General features: G+C 38.1%; 1 protein-coding gene across 3 annotated transcripts in view; it reads left to right on the top strand.

Annotated features, from left to right (window-relative positions):
- Itpr2 (inositol 1,4,5-trisphosphate receptor type 2) overlaps positions 1–27,204 on the top strand; it is a 424,566-nt gene that overhangs the window by 261,273 nt on the left and 136,089 nt on the right. For all 3 annotated transcript variants that reach the window (XR_010043892.1, XM_063238415.1, XM_063238414.1), the window contains exons 38-39: positions 21,665–21,773; positions 22,221–22,408. Coding sequence is in view for 2 of the 3 variants with exons in the window: in XM_063238415.1 (XP_063094485.1) it covers positions 21,665–21,773; positions 22,221–22,408 (297 nt within the window). In the remaining variant the exon portion in view is untranslated. The remainder of the gene's footprint in view (positions 1–21,664; positions 21,774–22,220; positions 22,409–27,204) is intronic.

The following is a 27,204-nucleotide window of genomic DNA, read 5'->3' as shown; positions in this document are numbered from 1 at the left end:
GATGTAGCTGGTGTAACTTTGTTAATGAGTAAATTCAGAGTTGGCTTAATGAGTTGGCGGTGGAAGGATGGCTCATTATCATCAGTGAATGTAACTTGCTCCTGCTTCTTTACAAAATAAGAAAAGAAACTAGCGAATCCCTTCCCGACCATAATTGAGTGTTGCTTTTGTTTGTATCTTTTCCTGTCTGCGTCTTTGAAAGCTGCCGAAGCTGAGGTCCTGGGGCATCCATCCCTTTTACTCACCTGCCCTTCTGCAGTAAGGTTTGCAGTAATTGTCTTGCCTTGGAACACAGATACTTTGTTCAAAGGGGAATGTTTGATAAGACCAAATCCATGCCATAAACATGTTGTTGCAGGACCAAGGCATCATGGACAGGACTTGGGCAGTCCAGAGGAGCCCCAGAATGCATACAGTGAATCTGAAAGTTTTTGACAATAATGACATTCTCTCAACTTTGCAGAATATATACTTTCTAGGAACAGTTTTCTGGTTATCTAGCTTCATCATACAATTGCCCAATATGTGAATGGAAGCAATCAAGGATTTTTACTTAAAGTTTAGTATTTGTATTACATAATAAATAAGTTTTTTCTTCATGAGTTGCGTTTATAAAAGTATTAATAAAGGGTTTTATCATTTCTTGGACCTCAGTCACAAGTGAGAAAACTTTTCTGTGTAAACATTTTTAGGTTGCGTAACTGTTGAAAATACACCACCTGCAAAATGGTAAACTAAATCAGATCAGCATTGTACTAGAAAAAGAAAGCTCTTACTGGCAGAATCTGGTGCTTTTTTTCTATATTTTTAATTTTTTGCAGCACTGAGAATTGAACTCAGACCCTTTACACTGAGCTACAGCCAAACCCATTTTAAATATTTTATTTTGACAGAGGGTCTTGTCAAGTTGCTAAGCTGCCTTGGCTGGTGTTGAACTTGGTGATTTTCTGACTCAGCTTCTCAGAGTGCTGGAAAGACTCTAGCTCGCCAGTGTATTTCCTTTTATAAGATTAATATTGCTGTATTCATGCTTTATTGTTCCACCAAGAAATAACTTATCCAAGTGTCATTTTTCTCACATACACTGATCCTTCCAAATTCCTAACTTGTTCTTACACTGTATTTTCAAAGTTCTTTCACTTTGCAGAAGTTACCGACAATATATCTTCCCTATAGATAGCTCATTAATCAAGTTCATAAATGGAACAGCCTTTAAAACATCAAATGAAAGATATGCGTGATTTGTCAATCACATTTGAATTAGGAGACATTAAAAATGTTATCTTATCAGAAAATTTAATATAGATAGTAAGTAGGAATTGAAGTAACAAAAAGCTAAAAGACAGCACTAGGTCACATAGATAGCAACTCCAGAAAGCAAAGCGTCTGTCACCTCCAGGTGAGAGGAAGGGGAGAGCCTGAAGAGGGGTCCCATGTGGCTGCATGCAGACCTCAGGGGCTCTCGGCAAGATCAGAATCCGGTGTTTCTGATGGAAAGGTGTATCAGAAAGGCTGCACTGCCTAGATGGTAGCTGCGGCAGGACACACCCTTTGTGGCTGGAATGACATTCACAGAAACAGGTGACAGATGAGGACGCAGACAGGAAGGGACATGTCCCTTCTCCCTCCACCCTGGCACTTGCCCCGTTGGCCAGGCCTGTCCTGTATCCAGCCAGAAAACCAGCCATGTGTCCTGTAGAATCCCAGCCCCAGCATGACAAGGGCCTGAAAAGCAGTAGTTTGATTACGGGCCTATTTCTTGGAGAACTTTAAGAAAACTCTCTCAGTTAAAAATTATTTTGAATGTAACTTTTCAATAGACAATGCATTGCATGAACAAAAGGAAAAAGGAGAGAGAGAGAGAGAGAGAGAGAGAGAGAGAAGAAAAAGAAATACTGAGGGTAGTTTCCTGGTCATCTCCCTGCTCACTCTGCTTTGTTACAGTAATTGGTTTTTAGATTTTTTTTTTTGAAATTTCTTTACTCATATGCAAGCAAATACAAATATATGTTATCTTTGTTAGAGCACTTACTATATCCTATTTTATGCATTTTTTTTTTAACCTAAGAATGTATCTTCTTGGTCTTGAGGTCTCCGGAGAGCCTCTTCATATTTTAAGCCTTATTACCTCAGTGATTCTCATATTGTTTTCAAAAGTTTTCATTTTATTGTGTTTGGCATTCACACGATAATGTGGCATCAGCCTTAAATATTGATGGTTTCTGATTTTCTTAATCTCTAGATTTCCTTCTGATAATTGCTTTGGCTGAAATGCTCAGCACATATAAAATAATAATAATGTTAATAGTGAACATCTTTGTCTCTTCTCAGCCTTATTGATATTGCTGGATATTTCCCATGCAGCATGGCTCTGGCTTTTGGGCTCACACACACACACACACACACGCACACACACACACACACACACACACACACGATCAGAAATGAGGTCATACTTTGTAAAATAGCTATTCAGTGTCTATAAAGTATGATTATATAGCTTTTAGTTTTACATTTAATATAATTTCCTTTAACTTTTTCTCTGGCAAGTAGGTTTCCTAATATCCAATATTGAGCCATTTTTACATTCCTGCAATAAACTCCACTGAGTCATGGAATTAAATGTACATACACATAATGTACACAATATTTATAAAAAATGTGTAGTATTTTGTTGAACACTGTCAGATTTTTCTCATCAGTTTTACTTATTTTATAAGAATTCAGAAGTTTTTCTTGCTTTCCTCCACTCTGAAACAGCTAAATAGCATTAAAATGGTCTTTTAAATTTTGTAGTATTTCCTGCTAAACTATCTGTGGCTGATTTTTTTTTTAAATTTTTTACTTTGACAGTTTCTCTTATTTCTTCTATGGAAATGGTCCCATTAGACTCTTCTGTCTCATTTGGATTCAGTTTTGGTGAATTATATTTTTCCAAAGAAATTACTCATTTTAACTCAGGCTTTCAAAATATTTTATGTGAAGTTGAAAAATTATGTTGATCATTGGAACTCTCATGATCATTGAAATTTTTTCAGTCTCTTTGCTTATTTTTCTTTTGCAACATTTCAGTACTTAGGATCTTAGATTTACTTAAACTAGGTTGTTTGATGGTTGCTCTCTTTATGCAAAGAACAAATTATATTTATTTATTAGTGCTATTTGTTTTTCTCTCCAAACTCATTACATGATATTTCTATATTTAATAATGTCCTTAACTTAGATGCTTTGCTAATTTAAAATTCTGGGTTTGCCATTTATTTTTGTTGCTATGAAGTAGGGGTCAAATCCAGGACTTTTTCACTGAACTACGCTCCTGCCCTTTTTTATTTTGAGATAAGTTCTTCCTAGTTTGCTAAATTGCCTAGGCTGGGCTGGGATTTACAATCCTCTGACTCAACCTCTAGAGGTGCTGGAATTACAAATGTTTCTCACCATGTCCTGCTTGCTATCAATTTTTAAGGTTACAGATTTTTCTCTTAGCGTTACTTTAACTGAATCCTGTAGCATCCTTCAAATATATCTTTCAATTACTTTCTAGAAATTCTGCAGTTTAGTTTGAATTTGCTCTCAATTTATGGAGACTTTCTTTTTCAGACACAAGAGATCATCTGTGTTGTGACTTCAAAAACTCATTCCCAGTTTTCTTATGTGTTATCAGCATTTCACTGCTCAGATCTTCGTGTTTTTAGGAAAATTATTTTTCATGATTTCTTTTTAAGCTCTTGATTTTCTTGTATTTCTTTGTCTTCCTCAGATCTCCATTTGTGTCTGTGCAATCCACTCTGCAATCCACAGTCATCTTGAATTTTATGGTCTCTAAACATTTGAAGAGACCTTTAAATATCCATTTTTCTTTGTTTTTATACACCCCTTATACTGTTGTCTCATTAATATCCCTTCTAATTATTTATTTCTGAAGAAACATTTGCTTACTTTCACCTCCTCCTGCTTTTTGTTTTTGCCATGTCTTTCTGAATTCTCTTTTACTGTGCAGTATTCCTGCATAGAAATGATGTCATCGTTTAAAAAATAATTCCTGTTGAAGCCCCTTTTGGTGGTGCACCTGACATCTGAGCCACTCAGGCAGGAGGACTGGAAGTTTGAACCCAGGCTGGGCAATTTCGTGAGACCTTGTCTCAAGAAATTCAAAAGAGCTGGGTGTGTCTATAAGCAGTAGAATGCCCTTTGGTTTGGTCCCCAATGCTGAAAGAAAATACGCACAAATGTTTTGCTAGTGATTTTAATTGGAATGTACGCCTTGTAAGTGCTGTTTACTGTAAACTTTGCTCTCACATTGCATTCATGACTTTTCCTCTCCCTTCATATCGCTTGTGCATATTCTTTCTGTTGGTTCACCTCGTCGGTTACAAGAGGTCTTCGAAGGTCCAAAAACCTTTCCTTTTCTGCCATGACAAATGAGGTCCTCTGCATCTCTGACATTGCCTTTTCACACAGCTGATGTCATTGATACAACTGTGAGCTGTAGCTTTTGCATTTCTTGGTAGGTGTCTTAACCACAGAGGGTATATTTTTGCCTTTTTGGGTGGGCTATTGGACCATCTTCCCTTTCTTGGTCCCTTTCACATTCCCCTGCTTGTCCTCTGTCTGATGGCTGCTGCTGTGGGAAGCTCCTACATGGCTCTTGTAGTCTACTAATTTTGTCTCTTTTCCTTTTGCTGAAAATAGAGTTTTAAGAGTTTCATTGTATTTCCCTTGTTGGTTTCTTTTGTGTTGTTGATGATTTCAAAAGGAGACGCACAATAATACTCAATTAACCATGCACATGCTATAAATCAATATGTGCTTTTAAAGAATAGCATTTTAGGGGCTGGTGATTTAGCTCAGCGGTATAAGCGCCTGCCTTGCAAGCAGGCAGTTGTGAGTTCGATCCCCGGTACCGATAAAAAAAAAAAAAAAAAGAATAGCATTTTAATATTAGGACTTAGATATTTCATGGTGCTATTCAAACATGGAAGGGAGCATAATATTCAGACTTCTTAAAAATATCACTGTAGAAAATGAAAGATGCTACTTTCCTAATTCTGGCTTTCTCTTGCCTTTAGTAAAGCTCTGGTATTGGAATTTGGTGCTAGTATTTGGATATTTCAAGAAAATTATTTTCTTTAGCGAATGAGGTGAAACTTCTACTTTTTCCTAGAACTTGCTATCATCACTGTAAGGCTTTTTTATTTTTTCTTGGCACTGGAGCACATTGCTTCAATTTGGGTAAGACTTCATGGACTCTTTTTACTCTTCTTATAGGTCCTCTTGATTTAGATAATAGCTTAGTGAAGATGAAGGTATAAATTAGTTGTATATTTGTTAAACTTCTGAGAGTGTAGGAGAGTAATTTTCCACCATCTTACTTTTATTGGATGAGGAATACACATATTCTGCTGTGGCTAGTTTCTTTGTTCATTGTTGTAAATCTAGACAGCGGAAAATAATTAGATTTTGCGTAAAGAATTAATCATTGTTTTAATTGACAAATTAACAACAAGGAATAACTTAATGCTGGATATTGTTAGCAACCAAATTCACAATAGCTTTAATTAAGATTACAGATGCAGCTTTAGAATTAATTTTCTTTTAAAAAATGCAGTTCTCAGCAGGAGGCAGAAAATAAAATGACTCAGTGCCATAATAGTGTAACTGCATGTACAGCAAGTGACAGTTACGAGATGATAGTGGCTGGTTATGTAAGTCACCCAAGGTGGCTCGATGTGCTGTTGTTCCCAGACAGACTTGGAAGTAGCACACGCCAAAGCAACAGGCCGTCAGACAAAATCATAGCGATTTACTTTCCAAGTATTATCATCACTTCTAGCAGGCTGGAACTTGATGGATCCAACATTGAAGACTATCCTTTTGTATGGATTTCCTTCAAGCTGAGAAGTGTCATGTCTGCAGTAAATACTCCTATAAATCACTTTTCGCACTTCATAGAGGAAACAGCAATAATCACTTTGTTCTTTGTATAGCAAACTAAACTGATACAAATCATACCCAGCACCATGAATCATTCATTTACCCTTCCTTGTTTTCTTGACTTCTTCCTTTTTCTCTTTTTAAAAATTGCAGTTAATTGGAAACTGTTCCAAGATAACTGATTGTAAAGACTTTGGGCCACAGTTCTGCACTTCACTGGTAAAATAAAATAAAATAGAAATAATGCTTCACATTGTTGCTAAGTATCACATTGTTCTCAGAATATATGTGCTTACGGGAGGGATTTCTGAGTACTTGCAGAATCTTATTAATATGGAAATAGTTTCACAGGTTCGAATGTGGGACAGATGAAAATGGACAAATGACAAGGTTGGTGGAAACACAGCTGAGTGCTAGAGAGCCTTTGGAGACAATTGATAACATCTGTGTGGCCTGAAGTTGGTTGATTTTTCCTTCTGAGGAGCTTTGCTGAGACTAGATCGATTCAGAGATCCCCAGAAGGGAAAGAAAAAATAGGTGAGAAAGTCAGAGACAGAGACAGACAGAGAGAGAGAGAGAATGAATTGTAGTAGTGGAGATTTGATGATAATGGACATATTGGACAGGGTACATAAGCCAGAGATGCTAGATGAGGAAACTCGGAGGCCCTGGAAAGATGGTGGCATAGGTGAGATTGTATTCCCAGATGACTTTTCCCAGCAGCATTGAAACTACCGTGTGCTCAGGATCAGCGTTTCAGTGGTTGGAGGTGGTTCTGGATAAAACACCCCAGAATGAGTCACCAGCGGAGTGGCCCAGGACAAGACCCATTCAGACTGACCCACACTGCACTGAGTTATTCAAGGGAACTGTAGCCAAAGAAGCAGTTACACCTGGAAGTAGCCATGGCTGCCATATCCTCCAAGTTTACTTCTGTTAAGTCATGAAAGTTGCAATTCAGTGGGAACGCATCTGATCAGGCAGCTCTCCTGCTAGCCATCCTCCCTCAAGGTTCGGGCCCTCCAGCTCCTCCCACCCTGCCCCCTGCGACTTCCTGTGCTGGTTTGCCGTCCTGCTTCAAGCCACAGTGAAGATGAACCTCCTACAAGGGCCAGATCCACAAGACTTGCGATAACCTTGAATTTTCTCGGACTTCCTCACATGGATACACCTGTCCGGACAGAAGACCAGAAAATGTAGTGTGGTTATGTACCTAGAAAAAAACGAAAAGGATTTGGTACCCAACTGGCCAACCTTCAGCACATGGCCTCATCTAGCAGTAAAGCAGAGAGTTTGTCACTCTCATGTTGCTAAATCCAGATGTACAGAACAAGGATACATCTGATGGTATCTTTGATAGTGTAACTTGCCATGTTTTCCAGAAGGGGAAGAAATTATACTTATCTTTTTTCAAAGGGTTAAAATCTTAGTGTCATGGAAATAGCATAATATATCTTACTTCTGAGTTAATCAGGGCTTTTTAAAATGCCAAATGGAGACGACTTTCATGGCCCGTCAGATCCCCTGGGCAAGCATGCCACACTCCTGTGTCTTGCGATGCTACCGCAGTGTCATACTCATACTGCAGGTTCTGCTCAAAAGCTGTAGAGCTAAAGCTCCTTCCCTACCCTGCCATGGAGGGGTGAAGCTGAGGGTTGAAATGTGTTAAAGAGGTCATGAGGCGGAGAGATCTCCGCAGATTGTTCCAGATGCCAGAAGCTTCTGGGTACAAGATGTCATTGCTAAGAGTGGATGGATCCTGTGGAAAGGCACTGGGGAAATTAGGAAGGAAGAAACCAGCAGAGCCTGAATGTGGAGATAGACAGCAGAGAGACAGCTTAGGCTCCAAGAACAAGCTTGCGGCTGGAGTTGATGGCCCCTCTCCTGCCACCTTCCCGTGTTTATGGTTAGTCTCTACACATGTCCCAAACACGGTCACATTCGTATCTGGATAATTGCGCATGAATATTATCACAGGCCAAACAGGAGATAGAATATTTCATAGTAGAACTTTTTAGGTGACTTTGAAAAATGAGAATGTAAACTCTTTGAAAAACAGTTCTATTAGAAAATCATGAAAATGCCAGGAAACAGAAGTGTTTGGAAATAGAGAAAAATGTATGAGGCAGTGTATATACTTGGACAAGAATTACTGAATATTCTGCTTAACCCGGATGCACTGATGAACAACTTATTGCAGTCCTCTAGAGTTTAGAGTTTAGCAAGAAGGTCATATACCAACCGAATAGTTGGAGAGAGAGTATTTAATTTATTTCCTTTACTCAGAGGTCGTAGTGCAGAGTGTGTAAGAGGGGTGAGCAGACCGTACAAGATAGGCTGGGGCAGGAGTATCCAGAAAATAATTCTTTCCCAAAAAGTGACGTTTAATTGGGGACCTGAAGATTGCACAGAACTGTTGATGTTGGTGGGAGTGCAGAGGCTGCTTCTTGTGGTTTGGATGTAGAATGTCCACCCAAAGACTCAAGTTCAGAGGAGGAGCTTTTGGAAGGTGCTTGAATGATGGGGGCACTGCACTTGTGAATGAATTTAGCTGAATCCGCAGCGAAATATGGTGTCAGGAGGCGGGGCTTGTTGGGGGAAGAGATGGATCCTTGGAGGCATGACCCTCAAGAGTTCATCTCCTCCCCATACTCCTCCTTGTTCTGTCTGCTTGCTAGCAACCGTGATGTGGGTAGCTTTTCTTCCACTATGTTGTTCCTGCCTTGGGTTCAGCCAGCTATGAGCTGAAACCTCTATAAATCATGAACCCCAAAACTCTCTCTCCCCTTGCAGCTGTGAGTGTCTGGTATTGTGTCTCAGCATCAAGCAAGTAATCAAGACACTACTGCTTGCCCTGCAATGGGACTGCTGCTGGTAGAAATCTTTCCTTTGAAAAAGGACTAAGGGAAAGGATTGAGAAGAGCTCAAAAGGTGAAAAGAGATTGAGAAAACAGGAAGACATTGGTAGAATCAAGATGATAATGATAAGTAGCAGTGGAGAATTGGCCTTAGAGAAATCTTCATTAGTTCAGAGTTCTTTTTGATATAGGGATTTTTCTAGGGTGAATTCTTTTTGTGATCTTTTACCACCAGCTCCTGTCCTCAACCCTGCTAATGAACATTTTCTAAGTTTTTCAAAAAGTTGTCTGTATTATATGTCAAAGCAAATGTACACTTTTCAAAAATATTGGAAAGAGCAGTCGAATCTTGCTGCTAAAGTAAGTGTTGCTTTTCTGGGAGCCTCAGATGAGACTACATTCATGAAGTTGTTGTGATACATGAAAAATGAGGTATTAGTTTAATTTGACTAAAAGGTAATGATTCATTTGTCTCCTTATCACAGCATCTTGCATCCGTTCCTTTAGTTATGCTTTTCCTCCTATAATGCTTGGATTAAGTGGTCCAAAGAATTCAGCTGCATTCCAGGGCATGCTGATTATCTTTGGAGTTTGGGGACATGCTTGCCTAATAGCGGAAGCAGTTTGGGAACATGAAAAAAACCTTGATATTTTCTCTGTCTCGTTTTTCTTTTCTGGTTTATTAAAGGTATACATTAAATAGGTGTGTGGTCGGGTTTTCTCAGCAAAGTAGTGTGGGAAATATCTTCTTCGCTTAAGGAAGCTACATGTGTTCATCTCATGCTTTGTTTAATTCTGAGATGGTTGGCAAGTGACACCGTGGCTTTTCTGCTACATCTGGAAGATATGTAGTGTTTTTCATGGGAAGGAGCAGAAGGATGGTGGGTGGGGTAGCCTGGTTGTAATTACAGTGTACGTTTATTTGGAAAGACCAGCATATTAGTATGCAGTGGCCAGATTAATTAAACTCAGCTGCAACAATCATTGTAGTTGGTTTCTATAAAATCAACTATCTTTAAACTTGAAGTTTGCTGTAAAGCTTACTAAGAGAGACGTATTTTGAATATCTCTTCTAATACAAATTCTAAGGGAATTTGAGAACCAGCTTTTAAAAATTTGCCCTACCTCTCGCCCTCAAAACTTTTATCTACGTATCAGTAAAATGAATTCAGGCATTTTTCAGTAGGTAAATGATTTTTTATATTAAAATGTATTTTGTGGAAGTATAATTCCTATGAAGTTGTTTATAATTTTGAATCCCTACACCTCAAATTGTGTGAGGTCTCCATGGAAACAGTCTAGCCTATATTTGGTGCATTGGCTTGTCTTCCTACTCAGGTCAAGACACAAACAGCCCCAGATACGAGCTCAATTTATTGTGCCTTAAGCGTGAGGCAGTTTTAACAAGAAATTGGCTCCTAATTGACACATACGATTTCATATTTAATTAGCAGTTTGAGCCTCGCTGCATTTTACTAACAGATGCAACATTCAAAACACGTGTCATTATGTTACATCTGTTGCACAGATGTGTTGCAATGCGGGGGCTTTGTGTCAAATGGCAGTGCGGCTGCTTAGCAAAAAATTTGGACGTAATCGACATTATTTCCTTTAAGAGATGTAGTTTAAGATCATTCCAGGAGTGATTTTTTGCCTTCAGTAGGATAATGGGTTTATTTTCTATTTTTATAATAGCTTCACTAAAGTACTCACATATCATATAATTCACTGAAATCCATAAAATTCTGCTCAAACGACAAATCAGAGGTTTTAATATATTCACAGATTTGCAGCCAGCACCAGTCTTAAGTTGAGGGCTGTTTTCAGCACCCCCACAAAAGAGTCCCATGCCCATTAGCAGTTAACCCCCACTCTTTCTTTCCTTAGCTCCTGGAGACCACCAATCTATTGGTTCTCTCCAAATTTTGGCCATTTTCTGGACATTTTTATACATGGAATTATACAGTAAATGCTCTTTTGTGACTGTCTTTATGATCATACTCTATACGGCCTTTTACTTGGCATAGTGTATTCAAGGCTTATTCATTTTACAATGAACATTTTAGTATTTCATTCCCTTTTTATTGACAAATAATACTCCGTTGTATGCTTGTACCTTGTTTTCTTTACCCACTTATCATTTGATGAACACTTGGATTGTTTCTACTTTCTGACTATTAGGAATGAAACTGCTATGTCTATCCCCACAGAAGGTTTCATATGGACATGTTTCCGTGTTTCTGGGTATCTACTTAGGAGTCTTCCTGAGTAACTGTACTATTTTGTATTCCCTTCAGCAATGTATGAGGGTCCTACTTTACCCTCACCAATGTGTGTTACTATTTGCCTGTTTTATTTTTGCCATCCTAGTGAATGTGAGATATTATTGGGGAACTTTATTTGAAGGGAGAGACATAAAAAAACTGATCACGCTTCATAAATTAGCTAAAAGTGTCTTTTATTTACTTTTTCATTGCTTATGATATATAAGATAAATGTATCTGTCATTTCTATCAACATTGTCATTCTCTTCCTTAATGCAAACCCAGCTCAGTTCTAGGAAATACGACATTAAAAGCATAAGATGGTGATGCGTTGGGCTGTCATACCAAAATGTAACATAAAAAAGGAAAAGATTGCATTTTAAAAGTTAAAGCCTCGTTTCTAATATTGTTCTACTCTCCTTTATAGCAGCTAAGAAAGGCGTATAAAAGTGATGCCACAGACTCTGAAACTTAGTCTTAAAATACTAGATTGAAAGATATACTTATTTGTTTATTCAGTGTACTTCATCAATTTGAATATACCATCAACTCTGAATACATGCCATAATCTTACATGTCACTGGGAAGAAGAAGGATGTTGCCGCTTAACCTGTGACACACCACTGACTTTGAGGTGACCTGTGGTTCAAAAATGTTAAGGTGTTGAGAAAAAAAAGTATATGTGAATGCCCCATACATGGTAATTAGTGACATACAACAGTGATGGAGATGTGCTTGCTTGATTGTTCTTTAGAGCCAAGTGATTTGGACCATCTATGTTCACCAATACCCAGGAAGAAAGAAATAATACTTTATTGAATTCATAAGTACATTTTACAATATATGCATTAATATCCAACAATAGAAACTTTATATATTTATCTGTTACACATCTGTAGAGAGAAAAAAAGGAGAATGATTTATTCTTTCCCAATATAGGAGTATTATGAACTTGTAGTTCACTGAAATGATTCGTCTTCTTCTGCTCAATGTGCTAATTCAAAACAGATGTTTTACCTCAAACCAAATTTATTATTAAGGATTTTAAGTTTTCTTCTCAACCTGAGAGTGTCTGTCTGTCTGTCTGTCTTTCTTTCTTTTTTTTTTCTTTTCAGGAACTAATTTCAGTATGTGATTTGCAAATCTGTGAAAATCTGTTTACAGTGCAAGTGTTAGCATCACAGTTCTCACAAGCTGCCCATGCTTCTACTTCTAAATGTGCTTTGCTTGTTACTAAAAATAGTTTGGTTTTGTTAGTTATCTGGATTCTTGTTACCATTATAGATATATTAAAGTAGCAAATTGTCTGCTGTGGCATTTATCACAGGGAATCAAAATGATTTTCAAAATAATGCTTAAGATTGTCATGAGTACCATCAAAGACTTTCTGAAAAAGGTCATTCCTAAGGTAGGCATTTGGAATTTTATTTCTTTAACTAGTTTGGGCATCTTTAGAGCTGGTGTTTTTAAACACTGATGGAAACTTAAATTTCTGTTTTTCAAAACTTCTAAATCATTGTCTTGGTTTTTCACTGTGAAGTTCTTGAAAATTATGGTTCACAAATAGAACTCAATTAGGAGCTTAAGAGAGTATATACTTGTTTATGTTACCATAAGCAAACTACATGGTCTCATGGGCAAATTGATGTAATAAATGCTCAGAATTATATATATATATCTTTAACATAATAAACCAAAGAAATAAAAATTTATTTCATGAGAAAAAATAAGATAACAGAATTACCCTTAACATTATCCATTTTATAAATTATAACATACCCTAATATTTTAAAAGAACATTAATAAATTGTATCTTTAAGCTGAAATACTGATGTAATCTTAGGAGTTAGGTTGCCGAGATAGATTTTTGCATGAAGTGTAGTGTCAAGATGGTTTCTTTGTTTTTCAGTAAGATGTGAAAATCCTGTTTCAATAGCAGACTGTTTCAGTCCTGCAGCAGTAGCAGACTATTGGCCTGGACTCCTCTGTGATCACATGGCAGAGCTCTCCTGTGTTAGGCTACATTTGCAGTTATTAATTAATATTTTACCTTCCAAACTTTCACAAGGAACTTTCATTGCATGATAATGACTTTAGGAGTCTATTTTATATATTTCTTACATTTCTAATGTGAGAAGTAAACATTAGGAGAAGAAAATAGCTTTTACAAACAGAACAAGGAATACTGCTTTGTTTCTAGAACTATCTCAAGGAAAGGTGGTCCAAACTGTCTGCAGAAGAATTCTGCTTCGGCATTCTGTACTAGGAGTGGGTGAAACCTAGCAACAAGTGTAGGTGTTATTTTTATGCAACGCTAACATGCTAATCAAATTGGCTTCAAAGTCATGTCTACAAAATTAACGCTTTTAAAATTTGTTTTCACTTAAAGATGTATAAAACGTTGGGACTGGGTATTACATCATCAGCTAACACCATGCCTGTCTCTGTGATACTTATTTGTTCATTGTGTGCAAATCTTCCCCAAAATGAAGCTTATTTTCCTCTCTTCACTAAAGAAAACCCTGCAGCCACTGTGTAACTAAAAACAAAAAGCATGCTTTCTAACCCTTCCACCACCCTCGGTTGTGGATCTTACCATGCAAAGATGGCAAAACCAAGTCTCAGGTCAGGAAAATAAAATTCTTGAAATCACAAAACCCGTGAATGGCAGAACCCAGATCTGAGCAAATTACACTGGACTCCAAGACATATCATTTCTACCAAAGTACACAGCCTTTGACTGCAGTGGCTTTCATCAATTAAACTTATTATTAAACAGTGTATACGGATTTTCTTATATCTCAAGAGCACTCTTTGAATTAAAACTATGTAGAATCCTTCTTCGTACCCTAGAATCCATAACCATTTCCTTCCTGTTAGAGGAAATTCTAAATTTATTAAAATTGAGCTTCCTACTTCTGTTGTCAGATATTGGCACTTAGTGATAATAATGCAAGTGCTGGTTTTCTCTGCTTTTAAAAACAGCTTTTTTCCCTTGTTTTAACCGCTGAACTAAATGCCCAGCCCTAAAATGTTTTTTTTTTTTTCAGTATTGGTTTGCGATGCACAACGGGAATATTCATTATAGGATATTTCTGCACCTTGGTCCTTTTTACTCTCCTTCCCATCCCTTTTCTCCTGCCTCCTTCCCTCCCTGGACCCCCTTCTCGTCTCCAGGAAGTCTATCTCTCTGTTTCCTGTCATCTGCATTTTATTTTTACTCTTTAAATTGTTTATGTTTTGGGCTTCTCATATAAATCACTTTCTATCTGATTTATTGTCCCTAAAGTGTGGACTCAAAATATTCCATTTTTTCAAAAATGACTCAAATGTATCTTTCTTTATGGTTGGGTTGCACTGCACTGTGAATGTGTACCGTATTTTCTTTTTGGGAAAAGAAGGCAGTTTTTCACACTCATTGATTCTGTGTGTGTGCGTGCATGTGTGCATATGTGTGTGTGCGTGTGCACGCCTATGCGTGTGTGTTGGGAATGCTGTGTCTTCCCGCACATCATTTCCTTGGCAGCTGTCCTGCACCCAGGTTCCCTCCTACATAGCCTGTGAGCCTTGCTCTCCTGGCTGTAGATCTCTAGGTCACAGCGTGGGGCTGAACGACAGTGCAGCTGTTGAGGGTGCCAGATGCTGGTTTCCATCGAAACAGGAAGGCAGGCACAGGGCAGAACTGTGGCAGTCTTACCGACCTTTTGTACCATCCCTCACCTCCTGTTTTACCTCCTTCCAAAGCTGTACCTTTGTGTCTAAGTGACAGTGGACGTGTAACAGGAGTCACAGGATGGAAATATAACACAGCATCCAAGGACAAAACTCTTAACAGAGCAGGCTAACCATGATTTTTTCCCATTGTCTGAGAGGAAGACTCTCTCCTTCCATCATCATTCATATTATTATTCAAATCACTGTTGATTTTCTCACTTTTTCCCATCCCCTAACCCTCTTCCTTTTTCCTCTTGTGTTTTCTGGCATCTGCCTGCCAGAAACTGAGTGCATTATCAAGCTTACCATATCATCCCTTAGCAAAGCAGTTTTTGCAGAAGCTTTGAAATTCTGCTTCTCATCGTTTGGTGTGTGTGCACATGCTTGCATGGACAGTGTTGATTCCATTTTTTTTCCAGCAATAAATAATACTCCAGTAGGTTTCTGTACTGTGTATCATGGGAGCCTGGGCGTGGCTTTAGTGGTTCTGTGCCATTTTCAGCTAATTTTATGAGTTAGTGATTAAAGATGTGTGAATTCAGTAGTTTTTCCTCAATAAGGAAATGATATCTAAAGCTTGTTGGCATGCTTGCATGTTTCATGCTTGCTTACTCTGCTTCTAATGTGTTATCTTTGTATTGTAAAGGTCAGATGAATATTACTTATGCAGAAACTAAACAATTGCAAATAAATCCTTTCTCAAGTATTGTTGGTAAGGAGTTGCATATAAGTCCTCAACGTCTGAGTTTAAGCAAACTGTACATTTAAAATGGTTGGAAGAATTTGTTGAGTTTGATAACAGTCATTCTGCTACTTGGAATTCAAATATTGAGAGACTTTTATTATACCACAAAGATAAATAATTAGTCCTTATCACTTGTGGGGTCCAGAATTGTCTCCTAACAAAGCTTTCTCAGCCACCCTAATTATCTTGAGGCTACACTATCCGGTAAATCTGGAGTAACTGCTGAAGTTATTCTTGTATCCAGCATCTTCAATTCTGGCACTTACTGTTTAAAGATTTAAATTTCACAAACAGAATCAGCTAGCTTCACGAGGGTTATTTATATTGAAAAATATGTTTCAACTGTACATATTTAAAAGTTCTTTGAGCGTTGGTTACAGAATTGCTTTTTGTACCCTTCTTTCTAGTTGTTGACAGATGGTAGAAATGTAACAAATGTCTTTATGATTAGTAAAAACAAGGAAGGAATTTAGAGGGCGATTGCCATTGTGGTTTGTGAATAGTTGGTTCTAAAATTTTCCAGTCTTTGATTTTTCAGAAGGTCCTCTACCAGCATTGTTGAGACATCCATATGTCTTTCAAGATTATAATGACTTGCCGTTATGTGGATGAAAAGCATCTCATGGCTACATGTAACAGCTACTATTGAAGTTTATGTTTCCTATCTTAAAGCTGAGCAAAATCAACAGGGAAAGATCAAGGTATTCAAACCATTAGGCAGCTACATTATAAGAAATTTGCCATGTGCCCTCAAAGGAGTTCCCTCAAGAGATGGTTGATTATAATGATGGGCCAAAAATAATTCCACTAGGATTAGTTGCAATAATTTATTTGAAATGAAAAGTGAATTCCCACCTCAGGGAATTTAAATGAGGAAAAATATCTAATCAGACATACTGTCATTAAAAGCTTATAGAAACACCAGTTATGCTACTGTTGGGTTTAATGTTCAAACGAGACTGTAGAGACAAGCTAATCAATATTTTTAAAGGAAATACACCATATCAAAATCTTGAGTTTATAATTTTTATCATCTTTTGAATTTCCCATCAGTGCTGTTTTCTAGGAGGCTGATTGTAGTATCATTTTTGTAATGTCTTGTGCATAATGGAAAAAAATATTAGTAATGTATTTTTCCAAAGGAATGGCAATGAATGGGGAATCAATATGTCAGATATCATACCTTTGAACTCTTTGATATCTTAAGGCTATTAACCTCTATTAAAGCAGTGTTGAGCTTTCTCAAAAATAAAAGAAAACCTTTAGTCCTTTCTCAGAGTAATATATTTTCATTATCCTTTCTATCCATGAAAGACAGTAATTTGAATTGCTTACGTTTTGATTCATTGGACTGAGTTTAACAGGGAGTGACCAGGAAAAAAGCAATCCTCCCAGATATTCACAAACTGTCAGCATGGTCTCTTTGGCTACAAAAAAATGTCTTTTTATGGAGATATTTTGTTGTAATTTCAGCAAGTGGTTGTTAGTTATCTTGGCTACATGACATTGAGCACATCTGGGATGTGTTCACATTGAAGACATTGGCTAAAAGCATGTCTTGTGGCCTGGACTTGACTCTGATATTAAAAAGACTGTATAGGACATTCCTTGCTATTCAGCTGAATCCAACAAAGACACCTTCTATGGGAGATGCAGGCAGGAATTCATTTTGGAGCTGCAGCAGCAGTACATAAGTCAAACTTCTCATTTGTGGTCAAATTCTTTTCAAAGTGACTTAACGTGCTTTTAATTCTCCCCCAAATTTCTGCCATGACTGTAATAGCTTTGAGAAAATTATTTACAACCATGGAAGCCCAATTTCTGGTAAACATTCTGTAGTTACTTGATTTGAGTTAAAGTAATTTGGGGATATGACTCGTATCTAAGCATCCGTGATGTAGCTCATCACAGACAGGGAGGGTACCAAGAATGTCCCAAGACTGACGCAGGACTTGCCTCTTATCTCTCAAGTGAGAAATGATAAATGACAACAAAGTCAGTTATTTTGAACTTGCAATGTTACAACATTGAAGTTTGTCCATTCTTAAAGAGGATGAATTTTCTATCCTTAAAGAGGAAGACTAATATACAATATAATTTTATTCCCGTCTATACATATTCTTCAGTTACTTAGCACCATAATCTATCTTAAAAGTGGAATTTGAACCAAAGTAGAACTTTTTGCACGTTCATGGAAATTGTCAGGTACATTTTATATGGTGAAATACATTCATGTTTTGGGCTGACTTTGCCAAATTAGCTCACAAATATGTAATTCCAACGGTATAAAAAGTAGGCATTTTCAAGCAGCTTATCAATTATTATTTTTACAATTTTCTAAGTTTGTTGGAAGCTGCATTTTCTTTGGAAAGTTTAGGTATAAAGTGAAAAAATGTGGGCAAATCACAAATGTGAGGTATTTTATATCTGGATGATGTTAATGCTAGTGGGGTAAACTTCAACTATACACAACTTGTATAGCACTGAGTATGTCCTGGAAACTGTCTCAAGTGTTTCATATAATTTTAGGTATCACAGACTGAGAATAGGTGCTTAAATAATCTCATCTGACAGTCAAGGGAGGGAGACCCACAGTAGTGTAGAAACTTGCATACGATCTCCCAGTCAGTAAATCGTGTGGAAGGGATTTGGATTTGAGCGGCATGGCTCCAGAGTTCAGAATAAGGGTATAGAAATCCTCTGCCTGTTCCATGATGTTCCACATCTGTGCATTTGGAAAATATTCTCATTAAGCTGAAATTGGAGAAGAAGAGTGTTATTTATGTGACTTTGCTGTTTAACAATCTGATAAACATTTATGATTTTATCTGCCTGAAGAGAATTTTCAAATATTGTTAAATATGGTGATTATTTTAGTTTAGTGTGAGATAATTCTATTCTATTATTGGTTTTAAACAATTTGTTCCTTGGGCAATATAAAGGATATATAAAGAATTTTTTTTAAACAAAGGGAAAAATGTAGATTTTTTTTTAACAAAATGATGTTTGGGTTGGATACTTAGGGTAGTGTGATGAAAAGATATGAGACCTTGAGAGATTAAAAAGGGGAGGTGGATCTGGCCCCTGCTCGGGACGGGTTTGCTTTTCTATGCACTGACAGTGACTGCAGTGGATGAAGATGCTCTGATCTGCCTTGCAGGGTGAGGGAGCATGGTCTATGGAGGTGAAAACCACCATTACTTCCACAAATTGAACGGTCCTTTTCAAAGAAATCAGTGGAACAGTTCATATGAATTCACATTTTTCTCTCTAAGCTATAACATCAACCCAATAGTTTAAGGGTCTAAAAATTCCTTCATGGTGCTCTCTTTTTGCTGTGATGAGATACATAGTAAAAGCCTATTTGACACCAACAAATGCTTTTGTATTTTTACTTTTGGATCCACCACCATTAGCCAGATAGAGCTAATTCAACTGAAAGGACTTTCCATTAAAAAAGAAATAATGACAGTTTTCATTTTTCTTATCTCCTCTAAGTGCCTTACTTAGGTTTTCTAAGGGATAGTAGATTTATATTCAGTAGTAGAATAAACTGTAATACCTCAGTATTTCTTCCAAGACTGGTCATTACCTTTTCTTACTACAACACTATTTGAAATGGTTTTGAAAAAAACATGAAATAAGAAGCAAAAATAAATGTATTCTAAGAATTAAAGTAATGGTAAGTAAAAGTCACTATAAAGATAAGCAACTAGAGACACTGAGAATCTATGAAAAAGCTTGGTGTTACAACATTTAGTAGAACTTACTGGTTACTCACAGAGTGTGCACAGGACAGATCCATCGTGACACTGTAGATTAAGACATACGTCACACAAAGCCCTCTCAGGGCCCATCACTTATCTGTGCTTTCCTACAACTTACTGTATATGTCTCTGCCTGACTTGATCTCAGGGCAAACTCTGAGGGATAGATTATATCCTGTGCTCTTAGGATAATACCTAACACAATAGGTATCCAGTGAATACTTAGAATGGAGAGAAAAGATAAGACCTGTCCACAAGTAAGATAGAAGATCAGTTCAGACAGAAAATATGATGTGAGCAGAGAAAGACTAAGACTTTTTGACAGAGAAATGATCCCAGTTCAATTTGATTAAAATCGAGAAACTGAAAACATTCTATTTAACAGTTGATAAGGAAGGATTTCACAAGATGGGATGAGGGATGGTAGATGATTCCTTAGGTTTGGTGCCTAAGTGACCAGAACGATAATAATCTCACTAAAGTAAACTGAAATTGAGAGCAAAACATGTTTAAGAGGCAAGGAGCATTCCATTCTGAAAAATTGAGTTTGAGGTGCCAGGAGAACCTCAAGACAGAGATAAGGACGTCTAAATGGAAACAGAATGAGAGGCTTAGGAAAGCAAGGTCAGGGCTGGAGGACACACAGTTGGCGGTCAGATCTGAGGAGGCTGTTGTGCAATGGAGGATTAGATGGAAAGTGCAGATGGGGAGAGGAAGGATGGGGAAGGAGCACAACCAAATAACGGAGACCGTAGGAATTTGAGAAATGCCGAGGGAAGCATGGGATAGAGGAGGGGTGATGAGAGCCATGTGTCCGGCACTCGGGAAGGGTTCTCCGGGAGGCGGTGTAGAAAGGCGTGGGGAAGTGGCCTGGATTTTGCAATCAGGAATCCAGTAAGGTCTTGCTCAATCACCTGTTAGCTGACTGTTCTGCAGCAAGTCACGTAAGCTCTCAGGCCATGGTCTCCTCACCTGCCATGGGGAGGTGAGGAGTTGTGTTGATTTGAGTAGTTGAAGCAAATATTCTTCGATTGGTACTTTTAAACCACTCATGGGTAAAAGAGAAGATTTGGCATTGTCATCTGTGTTTCGTACATAAACGCAAGTGACTACATTGCAAAATGCATTACTGGGAAAATAGCCCAAAATCAGGACAAGGTTGAAGGCTTAGGAATTTTTTAAATTCCATGTTTTATCAAATAAAGTCTTTTGTTCACTGTCTTGTGAATAAAGCTTCATGGAGTTTGAATATAATTCACTGTGCTCTACCAAGCTCATATTTTGAGGACCTTTAGGCAATTTTTCAGCTTACTTAACTATATCCTGAAACTAAGGCTTTGCTTTTCAATTCTTAGGGTATTCTTTGTTTTGTGTGTTTAGGCACTACTGATATTTTATCAACACTAGGACTTACAACTTTCCTGACATTTCTGTGTTTTTTCTAGTACATTCAATGAAAAATACTGAATTTGGGCTGGAGGTTTAGCTCAGCGGCATAAGCACCTGCCTTGCAAGCAGGCAGTCGTGAGTTTGATCCCCGGTACCAATAAAAAGGAAAAAGACCAAAAAAAAAAGAAAAAGAAAAATACTGAATTTTATTTTATGTCTGAGAGAGGGAAGTATTTCTTTTGAAAGTTGTCCTTGCTTTATTGTCCAGTGGGTTTTTTTTCCCAAATCATTTTATTAGTAGTGCAATAGGTAATGTTTACCTTCCTTGTTGGAAGTTGACACATGTGCATAATACATTATAATTCCTTTTTTCATCCTCTCCCCCAGACCCCATCTATTTCTTGGTTCCCCCAAAGAGGAAATTTATTTTTAAAACTATTTTATTGAGATAGGATTGATATACAACGAGCTGTATACATTTAATGTGTACAACTTGTTGAGTTTGGAGATGAGGGTGACACCCATCACACCATCACCACCATGTGTGCTGTGAACATATTTTTTTGCTTCCAGAAATAATGCTAAGTGACAAATTCAGACACAGAGGATAAATACCATATGGTTCCTTCTGTGAGAAACCCAAAATATAAATAATTTGAAAAGCAAAATAAAAAAGACCTGGTAGGAAACAAGAAGGTAGATTTTGTGGGGACAGAGACAAGACCTGGGGAGGAGACTTGGAGAGAGAGAAGGGAAGGGTAAGGAAACATAATCACGCTGGGATATGTATTGGTGAGTGTCACTCTTATATGTATCACAAAGATATACCAACAATTTAAAAAGGAAAAAGGGTATTATCTGATATAGAATTATATTTTTCATTGTCCCGGTAACACCCAATAAAATGCACATTAAGTGGCATTTCAATACTCAGCCCTATACAGTATTAGAAAAGATAGACCAGCTAACAAACACCTTTCTTGTTTTTCTTATTAGGGTAACACATTAAGAAAAATATTGCTGAACCGATACTTTAAAGGTGATTACGGAGTTGGTATGAATGGCCATCTATCAGGAACCTACTCCAAAACTGCTCAAGGAGGAGGTAAGGCTGCTGCTCTTTTTCCCTCTATTTAGGCTTCTTTTGACATGTCTTTAAGTCACTGTTACTCCAGTATTTTACCTAAATAGCTATTATAAAATATTTACCGAAGTATTATTACAAGCCTTAATCATCATAATTGATTTTGCCTATCACTTTGGAAACAACAGTAAAAATGATAGTTTCTTGGTGCATAAATTAAGGACAAATCATAAAGCTAATTTCCTTTTTTCTAAAATATTTGTCAAGAAAAAACATTCTCAGGTGTTGGATAGTTAATAAAAATTTCATTTTTATAGGTTGTTAATATTTTGTAACTCAGGCTCTCTTGTTAAACTTGACTTTGTAGGAAAAATATCTCAATAAGTATTTTATAGTTTAAGAATTAGCAAATATTCTCTGCCAATAACATCTGTCGTTGAGGCTTGGTTACTTATTTTTCCTAAACAGGGAGCTTTTCTGGACAAGATTCTGATAAGATGGGGACTTCGCTCTCTGATATCCAGTGCCTGTTGGATAAAGAGGGTGCTTCAGAACTTGTCATTGATGTCATAGTGAACACCAAAAATGACAGGATATTTTCAGAAGGCATCTTACTTGGCATTGCCTTGCTTGAAGGAGGAAATACACAAACACAGGTATCCATTTATCAGTTGTGGGCATTGCATTTATTGTTTGTATTTCTTATTTACTTGCCATAGAAACGGAGGGAAGGTCATGTTTGCCTTTTTAGCTTCTCATGACTGTCACAAAAAAAGGAAGATCCACATTTTCCTTACGCATTTATTTGATTTGCTGTGGAGGTCACTGGCCTTCATAGATCACTCCATACAGCAGAGGATTTTTGGAAGCAGCCTGCTGGCTTGTCTCCAGGTCCCTTCCCAGGGAGTTATACACTCACCTGCATGCGGGGGCTTTGACACCGCCGTTTCCAGAAGGCGCACATTTCCCTTTGAAGCTTCTGCCAAGCTGCCTGTAGGCACCTCCACACCCAAAGGCACAGCGTGCTGTACAAGCCTGAGCCCTGGGAATGGTTCCCAGAGACGCACTTCTCCTCTGGCCTTGCTGCTTGGTAACCTGATCTTCCCAGATTTGCCTGGGTCCATGAAGGGAACCGTACGATTCCAGCTAATTAGAAATTCCAAAATGTACTGTCCCGACTCATGGCAAGCAGAAGCCACATCTAATTCAAAACTGACACATTTAGCTTTAACTGATGCTCCCCCCCTCCAATAAATTGAAAAACAGTTCTCTATGTGACACATCTAACAACTGTTGCTTTGGGGGAAAAAGAGGCTTCAGAAACAACAAGTGGCACAGTGACAAGCCAAACAAGAAAATAACTTCCAAACAATGCTATGTCTTAGTTGGAAAAAGAAGTGTTGAGAATTCCCATGGTGCTAACACTGCCGCACACAGCCCTCAGAGGGAAGATGGAGAAGGATGGGGGGACATGAGATGAGAGGCTGTTCTTTTTAGAAACTGTCTCGTCTTCTCCAACCAGATATTCAGTTGGGACTTTCTAAAGAAGTTGTCTGGGCAACTACATAACATTCACTGTAGGCTTACTCAGAGGGAGGGAGTGACGGATTTCTTAACATCTACAGAAGCAGTCCTTGGTGTTACAGTACTGTCTCGATTCCTGTGTCTGGGTCATGGAAGGTCACCAAACAGGATCGCTCCTCATCCTCCGTCCCTGTTAGTGTCTGTTTATGTCCTTGTATTGCTGCAGAAAAGCCAGTTAGAAACAGCACGCTCCGCTTTAAAATTCCTGGCAAGTTTTTCCTTCCACAACCAAAAAAATCTTTGAGTCCTAACCTGTCTCTGTCTGTGCCTCACTCTCTTTTCTTATCTTTCACTTTCTGTTTTCCTCTCTCTCTTCCCCCCTTCTTCCTTCCCTTTACCTCTCCCCTTTTTCTTTGTAGTACTGAGGATCGAATTCAGGACCTCAGACATGCTATGCAACTGTTCCACCCCTTAACTGTATCTTATTTTTGATTTGGAGACAGGGTCTTGCTAATTGCTGAAACTGATCTCCAACTTGTGATCTTCCTACCTCACCCTCCCAAGTGGCTAAGATTACAGATATGTGCCATGATCTCTGCTCTTTACCTGATACTTCTGTTACTTTTGTTAGTGGTAATCTGTTTCTTTCGTATTGAAAACTTTTCTGCCTACTTCTTCAGTCACCACTCCTTTGGTCTCTTGTTACCCTCCTGTGAAGGCTCCCTTTCTTCTAATGAACACTTGGATCCTGGTGTGTACCACGTTTCTTTGTACTCTTCCCTGTTATTTACTTGCTCTCAGATATATTAATTAGATTTCCCATTGGTGGAACACAATACCCAACACCCACAATTAAAGGAGAGAAGGTTTAATTTGGCTCACAGTTTCTGGGTATCAGTTCATGGTTGACTGGGCTCAAAGACAGAAACGTGGCTAAAGAATGTGGCAGAATGAAGAATTGAAGCTCAGACTGGCTGGAAGCAGAACAGAAGAGCAACACCAGAGAGAAAAGAGCAAGAGACCAGACATAGACCCCAAGGTCACACCCTTATATCCCACCCAGAAACACCTAAAAGTGTGCTTCACTGGTACCCTGGGCAGATTCCAAAACCATTCAGTTTGATACAGTCAGGCTTAATTATCACACCAGCTTAATTTTATTCACTTTGGAATTTTTATCTTCCACCCTATGCTGGTGATTCTCAACTCATTCACCGAAGTCCAAGATTTTTCATCTAGCTCTCTTGCAGTAATTGTTAGTGGTGTATTCTCCCAGTACCTTAAACTCAACATATCTTAAATGGAATGCAGTGTTTTTCTCCATGTAGCCCTTCTTTTGTATTCCAGAGACTGGCACTGTGTCTATCCAGTTGTCTGGCCTTAACCTCACCCTCGTCCCTTCCCGGACATCCCATTGATGAGCAACCTCTGTGGTTCTGTTCCTTCAATATCCCAACCTCACATCTCCAGCCAGAATTATCCAACTTCCCTTTCTTAGTCTGACTCTTCCCTCTTTCTTTTCCTGTGCATCAGCTCCACTAAACTCTTTGTAGTTCCTCAAATCTGTTGTTATTCTTCATATTGCTTTCTTCTCTGAATATTCAACTCAGTGGAATTCTTCTCCTAGAAGCCATTTCCGACCCTACTGGGCAGAATTGACCACTGGTTGCTGCATGCCCCTGCTGTAACCTGTAAACATCTTTGGTAACATTTCCATCACTTCACTGTGCCTGTTCATGTGTACTTCAACATACTCTGTTTAGTAAATTGCAAATCTTTAAAGGTTGGGACATCTTTGCTGTCTTTATGCCTGGCCCCATGTCTGGCTTTTTCTAGGAGTTCAATATCTAGGGGTTCAGGCGTCGATGTTATCTATAATTGAACAGTCCTAATCCAATCCTACCTCCTTCACAAAGTCTGTCTGGTTGCGGCATTTGGCAATTGCTTCCTTTTCTGAGCTCCTGCAGCACTTGTTTTGACTAGTCACTTGGCATTTTGCCTGCAATGCTTTGTTTTATTATTTGCATTGTATTCTGCTTCTTCAATTAAATTTGAATTTTCTTAATGCAGTAAATAATGGCATATTCTTTATAGCTACCATCCTTTATTGCCATTCAACAAATGTTTGTTCATAAAACAGGATTAAATTATGTTCATATATAAAACGCTTCAGATCGATTGGGTTCTGACCATCTCATTTACCAGTCTCCTTTTCAGGTTTCTACATGTGTACCTCCCTTTCTCACCCGAATGTCAGCTGTGTGCTTCTGGCTCTGAGCCTAGTTGAGATCAGCCTGAATCCTATGCTGTGCCTTGTAGCCAAATAAAATGTGTCTTTCAAGGCCCTTCCCAATCTCCTAGGAGTTTTACATTTGGCTTACACCCTAACCTCTTTTTTTTTCAGTTTATGGGTTATCCCAACAATCCTGCTCTCTTATATTAAGATCTGGGTCAGAGCGCCAGACATTCCTTCCCAACGAGGAGTTAATTTATATATTGAATATCCTTTTCAAGATCAGTCAGTGGAGGAGGATAGACAAGGAACTTATAGTATAATTTCAAACACCAATAACAACATCTAAGAAAAAAAAAGCGTGCTATGTACCCGGAACCCTTCTTAGTGGCTTGTGTATGCTAACTTAGCTTATCCTCAAAAAACCTCAAACACATATTACCCTACCTTAACAAAAAAGCCAAGTCACACCCAAGCTCACAAGCTAGAGAACAGAGTGAATTTGAAGTTGTGCAAACTGACTCCAGGTTCTGTAGTTTAGCTGCAGCGAGCATCTCCTCTCTAGAAACTCATCTCTGGAAGATGTCACTGTATGATTTACCATGCACCATACCCTGGTCCTCCTCTGAATCCCTAGTTCATTACTTCCCTTTGCTTCTCTGACCTTCCCATTTCCAGTCTGTCTCCTCCTCGTTGGGGCAAAACCCTTCCTCTTACACTCGGTACAGCTCAGTAAGGTCGTTCCCAAGCAAAAACCAGATCTGAAGAGAAATCCATATGCTACGTGTTGAGATTATGTGATTATCTCTGAAACCTTCATTAAACTCATATTTGTCACTATTGTAAAGCCCTGATTTTTTGCAAGTGTCATCTATATAAATAATTATTTTGAGTTTACATTGTTCTCTTATTAATGGGGTGGTTTAGAGCAGGAACATCTAGATTTCAATCCAGCTCTCCCACTTACTAGCTATGTTATCTTTGGCAAGACACTTATCACTGCTCATTTTGTTAATATATAAAATGGCTATGAGAAAGCTGTTCACTGTGAGGACTGAAAGTATCCATAGTGTGATTTATGTGAAAGACCTCCACAAACTGTAAAACTTTGTTACGGTGGATCCAGGACATTACTGTAACTTCCTCACTGTATATGGGAGTCTTGTTCCACCTTCTAACTAATTATGCTAAAAAAATACTAAGGCTTATGCATAAATGTACTCTTTTGCACTGTAAAAGTCTATAAATGCTGTACTTACCTTTACATCAACAGAACCACCTTGGTCTTTCGCTGGAGTTGCTATGGTTACTATGACTTTTGACCTGCTTCCTTGAAGGATTGCTAGCCTTCTGCGTAGGAACTGCCTCTTGTAGGTGTGAAGCTAACATTTCAGGCTTCATAAGATACAAAACACAGGAAAAGGCAGGACAGGTATCACTTCAAGACCTGATACCATTGGAATCTCACCTACAAATGCCAAGACTTGTGGCTCAGGGTTCCAGACATCCCTCAGTAAAATGTCTGTAAGATCAAAATACCAAAAATTCCCCCAAAATACCTAATCAGATTCTATTATTTTGGAATATGACTGGTTCTGCTTGATCAGGAAATCATTGTTTTGTTTTTTGCTATGTTTTTCTGCACACTGATTCTCATGAAACTTGTATTAATTTCTTCTATCACAAATAGTTATA

Source organism: Cavia porcellus, unplaced genomic scaffold (assembly GCF_034190915.1).
Source record: "Cavia porcellus strain 051 isolate PalLab524CR breed Dunkin Hartley unplaced genomic scaffold, mCavPor4.1 scaffold_27, whole genome shotgun sequence".
Classification (NCBI taxonomy): domain Eukaryota; kingdom Metazoa; phylum Chordata; class Mammalia; order Rodentia; family Caviidae; genus Cavia; species Cavia porcellus.
The sequence above is the reverse complement of the archived record's forward strand: the minus strand, read 5'-3'. Positions and strand labels throughout refer to the sequence as shown.